Source organism: Callionymus lyra, chromosome 12 (assembly GCF_982586985.1).
Source record: "Callionymus lyra chromosome 12, fCalLyr1.hap1.1, whole genome shotgun sequence".
NCBI classification, from domain to species: domain Eukaryota; kingdom Metazoa; phylum Chordata; class Actinopteri; order Syngnathiformes; family Callionymidae; genus Callionymus; species Callionymus lyra.
Window position 1 is genome coordinate 10,191,434 of NC_141829.1, and position 21,108 is coordinate 10,212,541.

Consider the following 21,108-nt stretch of genomic DNA (forward strand, 5'->3'; position numbering starts at 1 on the left):
ACTAACTTTTAGTACGCTAGCATGCGATTTTTTAGACACAGCACGGGATTCAAAAGACGTCCATCACGGTCTCGTCAATGTATCACGGAGCTGATGAGGTTGTTGCGTAAGAACCGCGAGGGTCCCGCCTCCTCTGATGAGCCCACCGAACGCTTGTAAAACAGTCATCAGTGTGAAAGTTACCACGTCCTGAGCTGCCATAAAGCAATTTAACATCCGGCCTCGTCCAGAGGGGACGTTCGGAAGGACGAAAAAAGCAAGAGACAGACTGTCGATGCCTGAGGTCACAGAGACACGATCGATGAGAGACCAAGTGGTTTCGTGGCCTTTGAGTGACGATTCTTTCACCCGGACCGTGACGAGAGAAAGATAATCAAACATTACTAACTACTCAGATCGAAAAACTGACCTAAAATACATTTAAAATACTTAATATCAACATGGCTTTTATCAATAGCTCTCATAACCTTATCGTGTGTTTACTACACTGTAGCATTTTATCCAAAACTGAATCAAAAATTCTACGCTTTCTACATTTTTATTAACGCATTAAAAATGTGCTGTGATTTTTTCCACTGTTCTCAAAGTTCAGAAAACAGTAACCTTCCTACTTCCTGCTTGGAAATAGTGTGTCAACATTGTGGGGGGGAATCTTTTAGCCTCCAAATGTCAGACCTATTATTATATGTTGAAAGCAAATTTAACATTAAAAAAACTCATCACTGCAACTTTATGAATTTTTATTTTTATGGTGGAAAGTTCTAGGTTTTGAGGTCTTTCTAGAAAAAAAAGACTGTCAGCAAAAAGTAAAATATAAATACACCTCCAATCCTCTATTTGTGTACATCAAGTGTCATAGTTTTAATGTTATTCTTTTTCCTGCTTTTCAAACTAAAAAAATGTTTTGGTTGATGACAGTTAGAAATTGTTTGATTACAGTTGAAAATTGTTTGTATACAGTACAAGATTGTTTGATTTCTTCTTCAAAAATAGGTTTGATTACAGTTAAAATTTGTTTGATTTTAGTTGAAAATGGTTTGATTTCTGCCGAAAACTGTTTGACTACAGTCGACCATTGTTTGATTTTAGTTGAAAATGGTTTGATTTGTGCCGAAAACTGTTTGACTACAGTCGACCATTGTTTGATTTTAGTTGAAAATGGTTTGATTTCTGCCGAAAACTGTTTGACTACAGTTGACCATTGTTTGATTTTAGTTGAAAATGGTTTGATTTCTGCCGAAAACTGTTTGACTACAGTCGACCAATGTTTGATTTTAGTTGAAAATAGTTTGATTTCTGCCGAAAACTGTTTGACTACAGTCGACCAATGTTTGATTTTTGTTGAAAATAGTTTGATTTCTGCCGAAAACTGTTTGACTACAGTCGACCATTGTTTGATTTTAGTTGAAAACGGTTTGATTTCTGCCGAAAACTGTTTGACTACAGTCGACCAATGTTTGATTTTAGTTGAAAATAGTTGGATTTCTGCCGAAAACTGTTTGACTACAGTCGACCATTGTTTGATTTTAGTGGAAAATGGTTTGATTTCTGCCGAAAACTGTTTGACTACAGTTGACCATTGTTTGATTTTAGTTGAAAATGGTTTGATTTCTGCCGAAAACTGTTTGACTACAGTCGACCAATGTTTGATTTTTGTTGAAAATAGTTTGATTTCTGCCGAAAACTGTTTGACTACAGTCGACCAATGTTTGATTTTAGTTGAAAATGGTTTGATTTCTGCCGAAAACTGTTTGACTACAGTTGACCATTGTTTGATTTTAGTTGAAAATGGTTTGATTTCTGCCGAAAACTGTTTGACTACAGTCGACCATTGTTTGATTTTAGTTGAAAACGGTTTGATTTCTGCCGAAAACTGTTTGACTACAGTCGACCAATGTTTGATTTTAGTTGAAAATAGTTGGATTTCTGCCGAAAACTGTTTGACTACAGTCGACCATTGTTTGATTTTAGTGGAAAATGGTTTGATTTCTGCCGAAAACTGTTTGACTACAGTTGACCATTGTTTGATTTTAGTTGAAAATGGTTTGATTTCTGCCGAAAACTGTTTGACTACAGTCGACCAATGTTTGATTTTTGTTGAAAATAGTTTGATTTCTGCCGAAAACTGTTTGACTACAGTCGACCAATGTTTGATTTTAGTTGAAAATGGTTTGATTTCTGCCGAAAACTGTTTGACTACAGTTGACCATTGTTTGATTTTAGTTGAAAATGGTTTGATTTCTGCCGAAAACTGTTTGACTACAGTCGACCAATGTTTGATTTTTGTTCAAAATAGTTTGATTTCTGCCGAAAACTGTTTGACTACAGTCGACCATTGTTTGATTTTAGTTGAAAATGGTTTGATTTCTGCTGAAAACTGTTTGACTACAGTTGACCATTGTTTGATTTTAATTGAAAAAGATATGATATCAATCAAAAAGTGTTTGATCAAAGGTGACACTATGTTGTTGTAGTTGAAAATTCTACAATAGTGTGTATGAAACATACTTTTGTTGACATCAAAGTGTATGATTTTATAACGGCTATTTATCTAAATAACCAATGTAATGAAAAACAATAATGTTTATTTTAAAAATCTATTTTAAGGGTGATATAGTAATAATGAAAAAATCATGAAATAATAAGTATTGTTATATTTCTACTAACAATTTATAGCACAGTCTCCATCCTAAGGTACTGTAGTCAAAAGCTTCAAAACTCATTGTAAACACTCGGTCGACCACCAACCACTGAAGGGTCACAACAGCACTCACCCTCAACACCGACATTGCCGAGCCGTCTTTGAGCGCACCTGCGGCGGTAATTCCCTTTTCACAGATCCAGGGGGATTTGGCCAACACTGGGCCAGATATTAGGGATTACCAGGACCCAAGTGATTGTCCCTCAAAGTTGGATGCACTGACCAGGGAGAGCCTGGGAGTCTGGCCTTTATCCTGACACACTTCCTGAGACGCATTGTTAGCCCGAGCAAAGGAAACACACACACACACACACACACACACACACACACACACACACACACACACACACACACACACACACACACACACACACACACACACACACACACACACACACACACACACACACACACACACACACACACACACACACACACACACACACACACAGGAAAGTTTGATGAGAACATTAAAAGTGAAATACAGCAGGTTGTTTTTAAAACTTTGTTATTATCATTAAATATATCACAAATTTATTGAAAACAAATTATTTTTTGTGATAATTTTTGCAACAATATTCTTCTAGGCAACTTTATGTGGGCGACCAGACACGTCAACTCGTTACCCCCAAGAGCTTGAGGCCGGTGGGTCGGAGATGGCAGTTGCATTAATTGACAATCTTTTTTTTTTTAAACAAAATAGCAAGCAGACTCTCTTGGTGGGTCCAGAGACCCTCCAATTTCGGAATCGCCAGTTGCTATTACCATGTACTCACACAGGGGGGAGCCGGTAACAAATGTGTTCAATATTACGAAGTGCTGATTTGAGCGCCTGCTTGTTTCTCAACACTATACAGGGTCTGAAACTCTTCCAGCACATTTTTGAAAGAAAAAAGACCCTGAAACATGTCTTTGTTTGCAGGATTTATTATCTTATCTTTTATTATTAAACTATGGGATCAGATATGTACCTTTTTATACGTGTTCACTAAGGGTTAGGATAACTTTCAGAATAAGCCTCCTCTTTTTGGAGTTTCAGGCAAAAATGCATGTCCATACGAAATATGCTTAGTTTTCTTCGTTCCGAAAAAAAACACACACAGAAAACATCCAAATACCTCCATACCATAATGTCCCTCTTGTATTGAAGCCTCAACAAGATAAATTGTTTAGAAAATGTTTTAACAAGTTTATATTTTAAGCTTGTTTTAAGCTAAAAGCTAAACATGCTAAACAGACACGAGTTGTGTCTTAAATCGCATACTTGCGTACTTAAAATTAGTATTTTTAGTGCATAAGTGCATCTCAATTCTTAGTATGCTTCATGCACACTAAATTGTCGTACTTAAACACCCACAAAACTGAGTATGGATTGATGGACACTTTCTACCCTAAACGGTCGCCATTATAGTGACGTTGTAAACAGAAGTTACGTCATATATATATATACATTTTCAGGTGTATTTTCAGCCAGCAGTAGGAGGATAACACGTCTTCGGTGCTGATACCAGCGTAAATATCTCGCAAATATGTTGTTTCTCATATTTCTTGATCCCCAAAAAAACGAGCTGCCAGCAGGTGGCGATAGTGTTCCTACAGTTGGTTGAAATCATTGTTAAATAGTAGTAGAAGAAGAAGCTGTCGCGTCATTTCCGGTTAGTGCGTAGCAGCAGTGTTTGATTTGAGACATACTATCTGTTGAGAATTTGAGTACTAGTTAGTACGTACACTATCCTGATGCATACTAACCTCCAGTGCACTAAGAGAAGAATGTGATGTGAGACAGCACAGCTTTGATCTCAAAGGGATTTAGACGAAGAATGCTGGGCAACATGTAGTGTCAAAAAAAGTAAATAGTAGTAGCAGTTTCTACACGTGCCGCTTACGATTCAAAGTAAGAACAATTCAAATAATAAAACTAGGGAATCAGAATCTCTGAGCAGGAAACATCGGAGCAAGACTTAAACCCTTGAATTGATCCTCACCACTTGGGGGCAGCAAAAAGACAACTATAATCTAATATATTAAATCTAATATAACAAATGAAAGATTCATGAAAATAAAACAACACTTTGGCATCTCAGTCAACAAGGCAGTTTTGAGGCGCACACGACTGAGCCAGAAGAAGTCATCGTTGAGACCCCGTCATGTCCATCAGTAGTAATCAAGATGTTGTCGCCACAGAAGACGAGGTGAGCGGCAGCTGAGAATGCGTCCGCATGTGTAGCGAGGGATCCTCACTGTGTGCCCAGCGTAAACATCGACGAGCCGCGAGCCAAAACCCTATAGGCTTCATTCTTCCTAAAGCCCCACCATGACACCACCCCCCCAATCCCGGCGGCCCGGATCAAAGCGAGAACTGTGTGCGTAGGTTTTAACATGAGGGGAAGGGAGGGTAGGAACTCTCTAGTCGATTGTTATCGCTCCTCAAAGTGCTAAGCCTCCAGAGAGGCCTCCGTGAACACCCTTGCCAAGGGGAGTGTTGTGCAAGTGACGCTCCCTTCAGTGTGGCCTGACCAGTTGGAGGGAGGGTCTGGAATTGATAGAGGGCGATATTGGACAATCCTGATGATAAAAAGTAGATAAGGACATTCATTTAAATCTCCCGATACAGTATCGTGGAACTACTTCACACACTTATCAAGGATGGAGATTTCTATTATGCATAATAGCATTGATGGTTCGATCAACAAAACATAACTTTTCCAGGGGTTGCCCAAAAAAGAAAGGGCCAATTGATACGGTTGGTCCCTCAACATATCATGGTTAGCCTTTCAAAGTCTTGCCTATATTTATGTTTTTGCACACAGTACTGCATGTTCAAATTCATTGTAGTAAAACTGCAGTTAGGATCGGCAAAGCTCCTTGTTCTTGACACAGTGTTACAAATACTGATTTATTTGAACACGACCACAGAACTTGCGGTATCTCCCATGATGCAACACACTGCTCTAATCAGTAACGTATGATTGGTCTCTACAATACTGTATATCATTTCTATGTCTATGTTGCGATGTCAAAAGTGATCGACACTATTACTGATTTAGGGTTTTGAGACGGATTGCACCTCATAAGTAATGTTAAGTTGGCAAGTTGAAATAAATGTTGTTAATGTTAACAAAGGAAAACAGGGGGGAAAAAATTCACTAAGGTACAAATATGACGGAGCGATCCCCAATTTCATCCAGAAGCACAAACATGGATCCGGAATTAATTTACAATTTTGACAGATGCTTTTGATGAGGTACAAGTTAGAGGTTTTTTTTAAATGTGATGTTCATTTCGCACTTAGTTTTCCAACATATTGTTCTGGTCATGACCCATAGTTTATGCCTCAAGACCATAAATGTATTATTCAACTTAAAACAGTTTCCGAAGATAGTAAAAAAGATGGTACGTTTTGTTGACATTGCTATTGTCCGACACTGTGTGCAAGTTTAAGTCACACAATAAACACACTAAACTACCGGAGATTTAAACGACATAATGGCTCGCCCGGGCCTCAGATCTTGACGAGAGGGAGGAAACTCTTAATTAATTATCCATTCATTTAAAGCGTGTTTATGTGTGTCGCATTTTTTCACCAACATCAGCCACTGCCCATAGCAACAGGGAAGCCTTCAAAGAGTATTATGCAAATGTAAATCACGACTGAGTGGTCACATGGCTCTGAGTGCACGGCTGTGAGTGCATTTTAACCCAAAAAATGTATCGCTTCAGCTTGTCTTTTGCCAGTTTAACTGAGTTAAGTATCGGCTTAAGTCCATCAGGCTACCTTAAGAACAGCAAGGAAGTTTAACTGGCACTAAAGTTGAATTCAACAAATAATCTTCTATCCCTCAACTTGGAGTCAAACATACATATTTTTGGAAGACATCTCCAGCTGGAGGGAAAAAAAGACCCCAGGCCACTGGGTCACCTTGACCCAGAGACTGCCTAAGGGTCAATGAGAAAAGACCACAATACTCAGCCAAACCCTTTAATGATATATGTTGCTATTTACCTTCCAAAGAAAGCATCCCAACTTTCTTAAGATTAGGAAACCCTCGCCTCTCTGAGGGCTAATAAGCAAGAGTTTGACGGCACCATACATTCCCAATACCAAGTGTCGCCAAGTCGGACAGACAAGCGGAAGGTGAAGAAGTAGCGTATTGTGTTCCGAGAGCTGGCTACTGTAACGTGAAGAGAAATGGGATTAAATGGGAAAAACCCCTCAATTCAGGTAATCCAATCTGTTATTCTTGCTCCATGGGAAAGTCCAAGTGAGGCAAGGGGAGGTATTAACAAGAAAGCCTGTGATGTCTGATGCAAACTTGTCGTTGGTATTTAATCCTGATCGCTCCTTATTCGTTACCTGCATGTATGCATCAGGTCTTCCATAGCGATGAGATGAAGGGAATACAGGTCTTTCTCACAATATAGGGAGGATCCACCGTGAGAAATGGCATGAGGGGCAGTTGAAACATACCTGTTTCTGTTTTTATACTCCGTGTGTTGTGTGAGGTTTAGCAAGGAAAATGATTGGGAAATTATTTTTTTTATAAAAGCAGTTAAATACCTGTGCTTGAATGCTCATTTCCTCCAAGTACTTGAAAACTGTTTTGAGTGTTCCTTTTTGCAATTTTGTGGACATCCTTAACTTTGGTACCCAGTACCTGAAGGCTCTAGTGTCTTAATTTAGTAGAAGGCCAGTATATGTAACATTGTGTATTATTCTGAGTATCTGATATGTCTAAGGAAAGAAAATCCCACTTATTGAATTGAGTGAACAGGAATTATTTCTAACCTAAAGACCTAAAGTTCTCTTACGATAATGGAGATCAAACATGGTTGGTACCGAATATCGTGACCAAATGGTGCCATTTTTTTACGTTAGTTTTTGATGTATTGTGTAAAAACTAGTCTCAACTCCTTGACCAGGTTTAACTCTACAAGAACATTCTAAGAATAAACTAACTTTTTTGTGTTTTTTTTTTAATGAAAGCCATTCTTTGCTACCGTTTACATTAAACCATTTGTTCAATATCTGTTTGGCCAAAAAAAAAGGCAATCAAAAACAGCCACTGCAAAAAAAACAACACTCTAGCTTTACATGCGTATATAGCAATGAACTATAATATATAACAATAATACATCTGTTTAAATGATACAAGCAAATCTATTAATAATTATAAAAATTAATTGAGAGTCAATTAACAAACAATCTGTCTTTATTCTCAAAATGCATGATCTATAAAAAATGTAGTACCAAGCAAAGGCTGTACTTTCTTGTCCACGTAGTAAATAAATACCAATCCTGCCCATACGTTGCCCTTCCCTAAATGATACATATGAATAACTGATCTGTGGCCATATTTAGTAGTTCTCTGTGATACAGATCGTAACATTCCAGGCTAAGCAAGAGATAAAAATGTGTGGCACGTCAGGGATGCTTGTGTCGGATTTCGGGCGCGTGCAGCACTTGTGCAGGTTTGGGGCCAAGAGTGTGATTTAATTAAACATTCCAAAAGGACCCGACACACCCGCTCTCATTAACAGGGATCAGGAGGGGAACGTGGAACACATGGCCTTTTTTTCTCTTCTTTTTTTTTTTTTTTTTTTTTACAGAAAGCTATAAAGTTACAGCTTCTGTTCTACGGATAATAGTACAACAAAGAACAATCAACTGTTGGCCCTGCATTCTATTCCCTGAAAACTACAAAGACGCAACAGTCGTTCATCATTCCAAACAGTTTTCAGATACATATAAAGAAACTATTGATAGAGAGAAATGTTATGTGGGGACAGTTGAGTCTACATTTAGATGGATAGCTACGCTAGCATTTCAAAAATAAATATATACGATCAGAAGTAAAAATAGGACCATCAAGATAGAAGTCCCGGAAAAAACTGATGCTCCCGAAAGAAAGGTGTCGATGCCAAACATGGTCATGATAGGTCGTATTTATAAAACGGATCTCGGGAGGGGCAACAAATGGGTATATCGGATGATTTCGTGACCTACTAAGATGGCACATAAAAGTCCAGCCTGGTATTACAAATGATGAAAAATAATCCTGACGGTAATTCAGTATGAGCTGGTTTTATTGGCGAAAGGTTCACATGGCCTATTGAAACGATGTACTGTTGAATGTTCTCAGGTAATAAAAAGTGGATTATGGACGATAATTAGAAAAAAATCTCAAAAGGTCTTAAGAAAACATAGTAATGCTGGTTCTTCCGTGACTTGTTCATGTACACAAAAAGCTCACACTCCTTCCATACCTGCAAGTCAAACCACCTGTAGATCAGTAGCTTTTCCAGAAAATACTTCACATTGCATAAAGACAAAAAAGCAGTGGAGGCCCACACCAATAGATAAGATGACTTGTAACAGCAGGCTGATCCATCAGAAGAAAAATAGTATTATTAGATCAACTTAAAGGGAAAAGATTTGGGCATAATTGACAGCTCACAGTCCACTGACAAAGTGCATTCCATTGCAGGCACTACTGAAATTCTTCCCTCGTGGAATGTCTCAATGTCCCCCTTTAAAGATCCAGTCAGGGCGATCGTGCAACAATGATCTGCCTCAGCTTGTTACAAGCACCAGTGCAAAACACACAGAGAGAAAAGAAAACGTGGGCCTTTCTTCCCGCACAAATTCAGAGTAAATGCACCATGTCAGAAGGAAGGGGCGGCGGGGGGGGGATTGTACGTCCGGAAAAGAAAAACAGAGTGCCGATGATGAAAACTGACTTCTACCCGCTGTCACAGTAATAACCATTGTTGCATCTGACAAAAAAAAACCTCCTGGAAAAAGTCACAAATATCCACAAAAGGCACATTTTGGAGTGAAAAGGATGCGACCATGGGAGCCGGGGTTCCGATCCAAACCCTGTCCATCACTCCGTGGTCGTATGAATGGTATCAGAGGCCCCCACATTGGGGCTGTGTGGGATTTCCAAGTTGCCAAGAGCAAGTGCCAGATCGTCTTGCCAGGCGTTGCGGAGAAAACTCCCCACATGTAAAGAATTATCAACAAAACTGCACCACAAAAGCCACATTCATGCCGCACAAAGCCTTGCTAGCGGGATGTTACAAGTGCTGACTAAATGTATGTTGCCACAAGGTCTAACCCTGAATTCTCGGATTTAACCCCAAAGAAAAGGGGCATGGACCCGTGACTCTTCGTGGGGGGGCAAGGGAGCAAATACAGTTGGCCCTGTGGCTTAATCTATCATTCCAAGTGTCACTTGATCAGTCAGGCATTGCCAAGTGAATTCAAGACCGTTTGGAGAAGCTCAATAAACGCCTTTTATCTTCCATTATCTTCCTGTTCCAGAGGCATTGTGGGCGACGCCGTGCCCTGCTAAATGAGCCAGGTCTTGAAAGGCAGTTTGGAAAAGATATATACACGCTCAACAGATTCACAAATCCTTTGACCATGAGGCAAACAGAGTAAAGCTCAACTTGACAAAGGATTCAACCGTACCTTCATTAATAGGGTCGGGCACCAGCAACTGGTGGCACTGCAGCACAGAATTATGCAGCCGGAACAAGTGTCAAATAATGAACCCGTTAAACAACACGCTTAAGTGTAAACAAATCTTAAAGGGCACCTAATGTGCTGATTTAAATTGTTCTAAGACCTCTATTATACTCATATGTTTGTTTCTTTTTGCACAAAACTCTCATTTAATAAAGATATTTACATTAGAAAATACGCTTAAGCCCCGCCCACTTAAAATGCCCACTCTGCTTTGCATTCAAGGACTCACGTAAATTTCAAACTCACCCCTAGAACTCCCCTTTTGTACATTAAAAACGAATAATAAAAATAAGGTTTGCTGGTTAATGTACACATTACAAAAACACCTAAAGGCAGAGGTAACTTTCACCATGTTTACATAAATATTGGTTTTGTTTCACGATTAACATGTAGGTACTGAACTGATTTAGGGCTTCTAGGGGAGGACACCTGCACCAGAGTGATGTCAGAATGTATAATTTAAACCGTAATCTCGTTTGGCGAGATTTCAGACGGGAGAGAACTTATTAAGTAATAACTTCAAAACAGAGCAACGTCATGATGAATGACCTACTGCATTTTGAAGAGGACGACTTGTGACAACATGTGAATGTGTCAGAACAGTTGGGTTTTCACATTAGGTGCCCTTTAAAGTGCAAGTTTCACAGGTGCTTTTTGTGTCTGACATTTAAACATTGGATGTATGTCCTAATGTCAAAGGTTTACTATTAAAACCCCCTCTTACGTATTTTATAAATGTCATTTTCCGAAATTTATTTCACACCTTAAAAAATAGTTGCTAATGGAAGTCATTGTTTCCTGGTTCAAATGCCACTTCCTCCCCAAAGTCTCACATGTCTAAAGCCGCCACATAGGATACCGAAGACAAACAGCATTTAATGTATTCACTGCCGGTATACGTGAACTATAGGTCGACTGCAAAAAGCCTCCCTTGTCCGACAAAAGTCCATGCGAGGTTAAATTCCAGTGTGTGTGTGTGTGTGTGTGCATTGAAAGCCAAAATGGTTAACTCCGCTCGGGCATCACAAGCTTCTGCCGGGTCAAACACACAGTGGGCACCTCTCCACACAAGAACACACAGAGAGGGTCTTGTTCAGGGGCCCATGCGAGGGTCAGGGCCGACAGGTAGGAGTGAAATGATAGCCCCCACCCCCTGGAGATGTGGCACAGTGGACGCACTGTTTTCCACGCCGTTAAAGCATCCGCTGGAATGCAAAGTGAGAGGGCAGGTAACTCAGTTCACCAAATACCTTTGTCAAAAAATCTTAAATTGTCAAAAAAAAAAAAAAAAAGCCCGGGACAGAGTTTCTTCTACTACACACCACGGGATAAATGCATTTACCACCATTTTTATAGTCAAAACCTGAGGTCTCTGTGTTTCTACTTGATATATATTTTTGTGCTTTACTAGCAAGGTCAGTGTGACCTTCAGGTTGTGGTACTTATTAAACCAGTATACATGCTCTGTCCGGGGTGCTGGGTTGGCAAAGGAAACTTATTTTGCATTTCTTGTGGAATAAGCTTCAATTCCTTATAACTGATTGTGAAAAAGAGCAGCATGTCTACTCCAAGCCTCTCCCAGATGACCGAGCTTTTAATTTCACATGTGATTTGAATGCAGCAATAAAATCAGGACCTTTTCCTTTTTCAGAACCAAGCCCAATAATATCCTCATTACTAACCCAATTGTCCTGGTTCTTCCTAACTCATTCCAAAAACATCCCTAACTTCTTGGAAAATTAAATTTTTTAATTTCCATTTTCTTTATTATTCACTTGAAAAGTGGTAAAGATACCAATACTTTAAAAATCAGTGGATTGAATTGGTAGTAATTTGCTAAAAGTAATGTCTACTTCTTCATAAGTATACAGGAAGTCCTTGCAAGTCCTTCTTTCGTAGTATATCAGACCCCCATCAAGTTCAAAGTCTGTGTGTTTTGGTTTTACAAGGCAGCCTTGCATTCCCTACGATCGCTATCATACATCAAAGTTATGTGGAAGGTACGGTCTTACTGGGAAGTTTGCAAGTCACCCGGGACTCCAGTCAAACTTGGAAAACGTCTGGATAGGAAGTAAAAACCTTGCACCCTAGAGAGAAGTCAATGTGGTAAACCGTGTTAATACCGCCTTCATCCATTCCTCGCCGAACACACTGCTACAGTGCAGGACGGTCCACAAGCTTCTCGTTCGCCATCCCAGACAAGAGAGATTATTTATACCCAGCATGACTGACACTTGGCTACTTCACTTGAGCGGCTATTTTCAACACTTCAGCACCACTTCATTACTTCACCCACAGCTCTGCTGGCAGCGTCCGACCCTTCATTTCCCACAGTGTTTCATGTGCCCGCAGCCCTACGAGCCGCCGTGCAAGTTAATGGTCTGTGCCACCAGACTGGCTTCAGCGGTCCAGTCCCGTGTTTGCTTCCCTGCAGCGACGAGACTACACTGAGAGCGAGTCTTTCTGTTGCTATGCTAGAACTACATGATGATGTTACGTTGGTTACAGCAGGAAAGATGATCTAATAAGTTGTGGCGCATTGGTCCAAATGATGGCAGACGCCACTGGTGACTTGATATCCACGTTTAAATCCAAGTCTAGAACCTATGATGTCATAGGGATACTAAAAAGAATCCCCAGTTGTGAGGACCTTCAGTTGTCCAAATACGTTAAACCATGTACCGGTCAGTGGGTCATTAGGTACCGGGCCTCAGAGAAAGGATAACACATTTGCATAATCTCTGCTTTATTTAATTATCCGGGTCGCGATGTTTTATTTTGAAAAGTTACCGGATTCTCTTCTCGCATCTGGGTCACGTGATATGTTAGCGGTGTTATGGTGAGTAAAACATGCACTTTATAGTCGTTTCAGGGTGCATCGGTATTTTAGCTATATCAGTTTATTTTGAAGATATATTTACACGTTACCATGGCGACCAGAGAGTATGCGGAAGAGCATGATAAGGACAACAGAGAGTGGATGTTACTTTCTGTTATGTTTTTGGCGTGATGTTACGAGCTTGTAAATAAAGTTGTAAACGAGTTCACAGTGGGTTCAGGTGTATTGTTATTATATTGAACATCCAAGTCTCCAGTCGCACCCCGGAATTTTCCAGTCTTACTATTTTGGTCCGGACACTTCCTACGTGGTGACATCACACGTTGCAAACGCTAACTTCTTAAAAAAAATCGTTTTGATGAGTGAAAATAACTTCAAAAAAAGCATTTGAAGAGACGTTAGCGTTAGGTACTTGTGTCTTCATCATGTAGGAAGTGACAGAAATGGTACTTGCACCGGTCGGCGAAATCTTGTCTGATATTGAACCGGTCAAAAAAGAATAGAATAGAATAGAATAGAATAGAAAAGCTTTATTCATCCCCAGAGGGGAAACACACTTTCACAACAGCGCAGTTTAAAAAAATAATAAAGTGCAAGGAAAAAGAAATAATAAAAGAGATAATACAAAATAAAATAATTATTTACAAAAATTAGAAATTTAACACTATTAACAAAATAAAATAGAATAAAATAAAATAAAATAGAAATAAAAACGGGGAAAAAAAATAAAAAAATAAAAATAAAAAAAGGTTGGGGACCCCTGCGTTAAAGCACTAGTGACATGGACGAAGCAACAGTTCCGTAGCACTTTAGAGCTGTTGGTTAAAGACTTATCTAGATACTAGCTTAAAAGCTAGTAAAAAAAAAGTTTGAATGCTCAAACTGTTTAACTGAAAAAGCCATTTCATCACTTAAGCTTATTCATAGTGAACGTAAGACACTGTCATACACAGGTATTATTAGCAAAGAAGCATTTTTCTTGGACCTCAACCCATTGCAAGCTCACTAGAAGGGAACCCACTAATCCCATTAAGAAACCCATTTTCTTATGGGCATTCAATAAAGTGATTGAAATATAAGTGTTTGATATTCTTCCAAATTGCAAAGCCCAACTATCCTGTAGAAAATACTGCATTTCTTGCTGTGCGAATCACTTGTTCTACTCACAAAACTTGTATACGACAACATTGGTTGTCGATAGCAGCAGATTTCGGTAAGTCACTGTGAAAATTCCAAGGCTGTATAAAGAAAATGGTCACTCTGTATGACGCTGAGGTCAATCTAGTGCTTTTCTAAACACAAAGTACACTTTAGTAGAATGTTACATGAACAAGACTTCCTCAAATATACAATGAGTTTCAAGCAAAGACAAGATTTTTTACAGCTGTCTCGCCTGCAGTTAATACAAAACTCTGCAGCGAGTATTCTGACCGGCTCTAGTAGAAGAACTCACATTTCTCCGATCCTTAAAACTCTTCACTGGCTGCCAGTTTCAGGATCAACTTTAAAATTCTGGTTCTTACTTTCAGATCTATTCATGGTCAGACCTTCCATCAGTGATCTGATCCAGCCTTACACCCGAGCTCAGGCTCTGAGGTCTGTGGATCAGAATCTGCTGATGGTTCCTTGCACTCGGTTCAGGACCAGAGAAGAGAAATCCTTCCAGACTGTTGCTCCTGAGCTTTGGAACTATCTCAGTGTTTAATGATCTACTGACTACTTCAAGAAACATCTTAAGACATTCTTATTCGTGCAGGCTTTTCCCTGAATTTCTGATTTATATTTTATTGGGTATCGTTTTTATTGTGTAAGCGCTTTGTGACTCTGGTCTGGAAAAGCACTATACAAATATAAATTACTTACTTATATCTTCAGGAGGCCTTTGGCACTAAAGCTTAGCGATGGTGAACTCATTTGTAAACTACCCACTGCTTACAATGATCCAAAATGAAACCAACAACATATGACTACAGGAAAGGTTTTGTCAGACACCTTCCTAATCCTGTTTATCCTAAAAATACCAATGGAACCTTTAACTTCTTTATCAAGTTTGACAATCTGCTTCTTATTAGCCACTTTAGTTTAGCCATGTGAGCTCAAAGTCTATCGAGGATTCCCACGCTCACCGGCCCTGATTATATAAAACAATTCAGACACTCAGCCTTTAACCACAAACAAAGTGATTCCACCCTGTCAACAGAGAAACAACATATTCAGCACCAAAAGTTTTTTAACGTTTCATGGGCTTATTAAGCTTCGATTTTTTTTTAATGCTGATTAAAAACACACTTTATCTACAATGTTTTTGTACTAAAAGTATCAGAGGTTTAGTCGTACCATGAAAATAAACAAACAGTAAATATTTTAATGTGAAATGTATATATATATATATATATATATATATATATATATATATAAATATAATAATAGTGTTTTGTTTTTTTCGTATTTTTTAAATCCAAAATATGTCCAAACATCATCTTTAAAAGCATCTGAAGTGCACTGTATCCTCTCGTCCTCAGTTATCGCTAGGATCTCGAGGGATGTCATCGTTACTTTAGCTGCGAAGGTCGTAACGAGTCCTTCTGTCTAGTTGACACAAGTTTAGTTACAACAAAAAAAATGAACAAATGCCAAAAATATTACAATGTTAATTATAAACATAAAACTAAAATAATTTCACTTACAAACTTTTTTTTTAAATAACTATGATTATATAAAATATAATTTGTAATAAAATTAGCACTGTTGAATAGTGATACAGTATAATGAAAAAATATCACACTATATTGCTGTATCATGTCCCTATTTTTAAAGTTAAAAAGTCAATAATTTACTTTTATACTATAACCTAAATGTTGTATAAATAATACCAAATTTTAAAACAATAAAAGAGATTTCTGAAATGTGCAAAACACACATTCTTTTAAATAACTATGATAAAATATAATATTATTTGAAATAGAAAATAGCGCTGTTGAATAGTGATACAGTATAATGAAATAATATCACAGTATATCGCTGTATCACACCCCTATTCTTAATCAAAAATGTTATAATGTCAATAATTTACTTTTATAATACAACCTAAATGTTGTATAACTAATACCAAAATTAAAAAGAATAATAGAGATTACGGAAATGTGCAAAACACACATTTTTAAAAATAAATATGATAAAATAAAATATAATTTGAAATAAAAATAAGGGTGCTGTTGAGTATAATGAAACAATATCACACTATATCGTTTTATCACACCCATATTCTTAATTAAAAATGTTAAAATGTCAATAATTTACTTTTATACTATAACCTAAACGTTGTATAAATAATCCAAAAATTTAAAATAATAATAGAGATTTATGAAATGTGCAAAACACACATTTTTTAAATAACTATGATAAAATAAAATATAATTTGAAATAAAAAAAGAGAGCTGTTGAGTATAATGAAACAATATCACACTATATCGCTGTATCTCACCCATATTCTTAATTAAAAATGTTAAAATGTCAATAATTTACTTTTATACTATAACCTAAATGTTTTATAAATAATCCAAAAATTTAAAATAATAATAGAGATTCATAAAAGGTGCAAAACACACGTTTATCTAAATAACTATTGTAAAATAAAATATAATTTGAAATAAAAAAAAAGCGCTGTTGAGTATAATGAAACAATAATCACACTATATCGCTGTATCACACCTGTATTCTAAATTAAAATTGTTAAAATGTCAATAATATACTTATTAAACTATAACCTAAATGTTGTATAACAAATTAAAAAAAATTAAAATAATAAAAGACATTTATGAAATGTGCAAAACACACATTTTTTAAATAACTATGATAAAATAAAATATAATTTGAAATAAAAAAAGAGAGCTGTTGAGTATAATGAAACAATATCACACTATATCGCTGTATCACACCCATATTCTTAATTAAAAATGTTAAAATGTCAATAATTTACTTTTATACTATAACCTAAATGTTTTATAAATAATCCAAAAATTTAAAATAATAATAGAGATTCATAAAAGGTGCAAAACACACATTTATCTAAATAACTATTATAAAATAAAATATAATTTGAAATAAAAAAAAGCGCTGTTGAGTATAATGAAACAATATCACACTATATCGCTGTATCTCACCCATATTCTTAATTAAAAATGTTAAAATGTCAATAATATACTTATTAAACTATAACCTAAATGTTGTATAAAAAAAAACCAAAATTTAAAATAATAAAAGACATTTATGAAATGTGCAAAACACACATTTCTTTAAATAACTATGATAAAATAAAATATAATTTGAAATTTATAAAAAGAGCGCTGTTGAGTATAATGAAACAATATCACACTATAATCACTGTATCACACCTGTATTCTAAATTAGAAATGTTAAAGGTCAATAATTTACTTTTATACTATAACCTAAATGTTGTATAAATAATCCCAAAATTTAAAACAATAATAGAGATTTCGGAAATGTGCAAAACACACTTTTTTTTTAAATAACTATGATAAATTATGATTTGAAATAAAATAAGAGCGCTGTTGAGTATAATGAAACAATATCACACTATATCGCTGTATCTCACCCATATTCTTAATTAAAAATGTTAAAATGTCAATAATTGACTTCTATACTATAACCTAAACGTTGTATAAATAATCCGTAAAGTTAAAATAATAAAAGACATTTATAAAAAAAATCACATTCTGCACATATAAAGCTTTAAAGTGTTATAATATTTATAAATCATTTTTAAATCCCCAGAACCTTGAGTGAACCTGAGAGCTGGAAGTGACTACTCGAGCTCAGCCACTCAGGTATTTCAGAAGCAAAGGTGATACCTGGAGTCACACCTGGAGTGACAGCAGAGAAGAATCTTCACCTGAACCAGGAACATCCATGACTGTCGTCCAACAAAAAACACCATGTACAGGTGTTTTTTTTTTATCACAACCAAAGGTCACAACATCTTATCTTCCCATTCTCTCACGAGCCAGAGGACAAGAGTCCACTCAGGTGTAAACAAACTTCACTCAGTTGTAAACAAACTCACCTGGACGCTTCTCTTCTTCTTCTTCTCCTCCTCTTCTTCTTCTTCTTCCTCATGATGGTAACCTGGCATTTGCAGAAAGTCCTCTTCACAGCAGATGAAGCTCACCGTGCATCCCATCCGAGCGGAACCAGAAGAGCGTCCACGTCCTGGTCCATTCAAGGACGAGCCGGGCTCGGTTCTGCTGCTGAGAGACGGTCCAGATCAGGTCGCTCTAGACCCGCAGTGTGGCTCAGATCCTTCATGACAGTTGGGAGTCAAGAGTGACCGCCCACTGCTGGAGGGGGGGGGGGGGGGGTCACACAGGTAGAACCTCCACTCGTGGTTCGACCACTTCCTCTCGGGAAAACACCCGTCATCCTGGTTCGGTCCAAATACATCCAGATAAATATCACTTTATTTGACATTTGTTTTGGTCCAACTTGACAAACGTCGTCTCCCTGATTAGTCTTGTCCATCAGCTGCGCCGGTGCTGCCCTCTACTGGTCAACTCGACATTTCAAACCAACTTTATTGACAATAACTGTTTTTTCAACTCGCAATATGAACCTTTTTTAAGCTTATATTCGTATGTTTGATAACACCCCAAAAGTAAAATAAACATGTATTTATTTATTTTAATTATGTCCATCTTTTCATAACTAAATAATTGTTTTTTTTTGGACAGAAACAAGAAAACACAAATACAACATATTGATAAAGTCAAGCTATGGACGTTCATCAGTGTCATAAAATTATTTAAAAATGAATTTACATTTTCAAATGTAGGACATATTTTCTAAGCATTGATTTCGCTTTTTATATATATGAGTGGATTCAATGTGTTCTATTGACAGGTTGAATTTAAATTTTTTAAATCATTTGATTAAAAAAGGTTATAAATATTCCAAATTATTTTTATTCATACATAGAGTTTGATGTTCTAATTAAAATAATTAAATAAAAATGTGTTTAATTTTTTTATTTTATCCATAGGCCCTTTGAATTCCATTTAAGAAATGTTTGGTATAATAGTGCTAACTTGTTTATGTTGAATTAAAAATGCTACGAGTTTGATATTTCAATTCTAATTATTAAATAATTGATTTTCTAAATTCAATATTTTTTTATTCATAGCCTTTTATAATCAATATATTAAAATCAATATTATATTAGATTATATTTAACTCAATATAAAAGTATCAATAAAAAAATGTAAATACATGATATATAACATTGAAAAGGCTACTAAGTAAAATATATTGAATTGAAAAAAAAGTTGTTTTTTTTATTATTGTAAATAGAATATTAAACTTTCTTCGTAAAAAAAATAAATGTATTAAATAAATTAAAAAAAAACTTTTAATATTCAATACAAGCAATAGAGAAGTCCGTAGCTAGTTCAAGATATTTGTTATCTTAACAAATATGTGCTTATCTTCTAGGTTGACCACATATTTGTCAGGTAATATTCTAATGATTTAACTATAACATAGTTCATAAAGATCAATGGACAAATATTAAAATTCATTTTATTTCACCGAAATAATATTTGCAGGTACATTTATACACATACATTTATATAATATACCCTGATTTTCTCGTTTTAAAGGCTTAACGTTTCTTAGAATATCTCTTTGTTCGATAGAAAAATACTAGAAAAATAACCTCCTCCTTTTCCTGAGTATTGCTAGTAATGAGTATAGAACACTCTTAAATGGCCAAGAGTATTGTAGTATATTGGTTTGTAACTGTACAATCAAAGAGAATGAGGAAGTATCTTCTCATTGCCTTCAACTTCAATTAAAATCTTACAAGAAGTCTCTGTAGTTGTTACATCAATAACCTCTTTCTTATCTTAACCACTGATATCGTTATAGGTAATAATTTCAATACAAACCTGAATCAAATTTTATTTTTACAACCACAATTCAAGGCAACTATTCCCGATGTTATTTCGTGTTTTTACAGAAACAATCTAAAAACCCAACATTTGTCAAGAGATTGAAAGTTGTTTCTCTGAAATAGCTCCCTCTACTGGTCAATTCATCATTATTTTTTTTATTTTTTTTATTAACCCAACGTCATTGAATCTTGAGTCTTTTGTGACATAATAAAACAAAACAAAAATAAGGAAAAAAGTATATTTAATCATGTTCATCTTTACATATAGAAATTGGTTGTTAAAGTCGAACCAAAAAAAACATGAATAAACTATATTTATAAAGTACAGCAATGGAAATATATTATCGGCATCAGAATATTGAACGGTTGAAATTGACATTTAAAATCTTTGAAGTGTTTTTATTGAAATGTTGTTGTTTTTTTAAGTTATAATAAATGTAATTATCTTTTTTAATGATTGAATTCAATCATTTATATATTGAAATATATTGAAATGTGTGTTTTTTTTAACAATTTAGTTAAAAATTCGAATATTTTAAACATTAATCGATTTTGTTTTTATACATAGAGTTTAATATCCAAATTCCAATAATTGAAAAATAGTTTTCTTAATTCAATATTGTTTTTTTTCATAAGCTTTTAAATTCAATACAAAAATGTCGATATATATTTATTCATTCATTGAAATACATAAACGTATATTGAATTGAAAAGGCTACAAATGAAATAACTTTGAATTGAGAAACTTTATTTTAGAGTGATTGGAATAAGAATATCAAACTCTATGTTTAAATAAATGTATAGTTTATTTTAATTTTTTTAATTCAAATTTTTAATTAAAGCAAAAACAAACGTTTAAATGTAAAAAATACTAAATTCAATTTTTTAATCTTCTCTTTATTTCTCTTTGTTCTTGTTCTTATTTTATTTTGATTAATTTTTTATGAAAAATTACTGTATTTTCTGTGGCTATTGGAAAAAAACAATTTTCAATCAATAAAGTTTTACCTTACCTTACCTTAAAAAAGATAATAAATGCTTAAAAAAGATCATTAAAGATCGAAGTATCAACA

General features: G+C 35.7%; 1 protein-coding gene across 4 annotated transcripts in view; it reads right to left on the minus strand.

Moving 5' to 3' along the window:
- Nucleotides 1-18,328, minus strand: part of tns1b (tensin 1b) — a 162,125-nt gene extending 143,797 nt beyond the window's left edge. For 2 of the 4 annotated variants that reach the window (XM_087803963.1, XM_087803962.1), the window contains exon 1: nucleotides 18,155-18,327. In XM_087803963.1, the coding sequence (XP_087660089.1) occupies nucleotides 18,155-18,271 (117 nt within the window). In that variant the 5' untranslated portion in view covers nucleotides 18,272-18,327. Of the gene's footprint in view, nucleotides 1-2,774; nucleotides 2,958-18,154 lie in introns of those variants that run through there. The other 2 variants (XM_087803965.1, XM_087803966.1) reach the window with 2 other exon arrangements.
- Nucleotides 18,329-21,108: the final 2,780 nt, after the last annotated feature.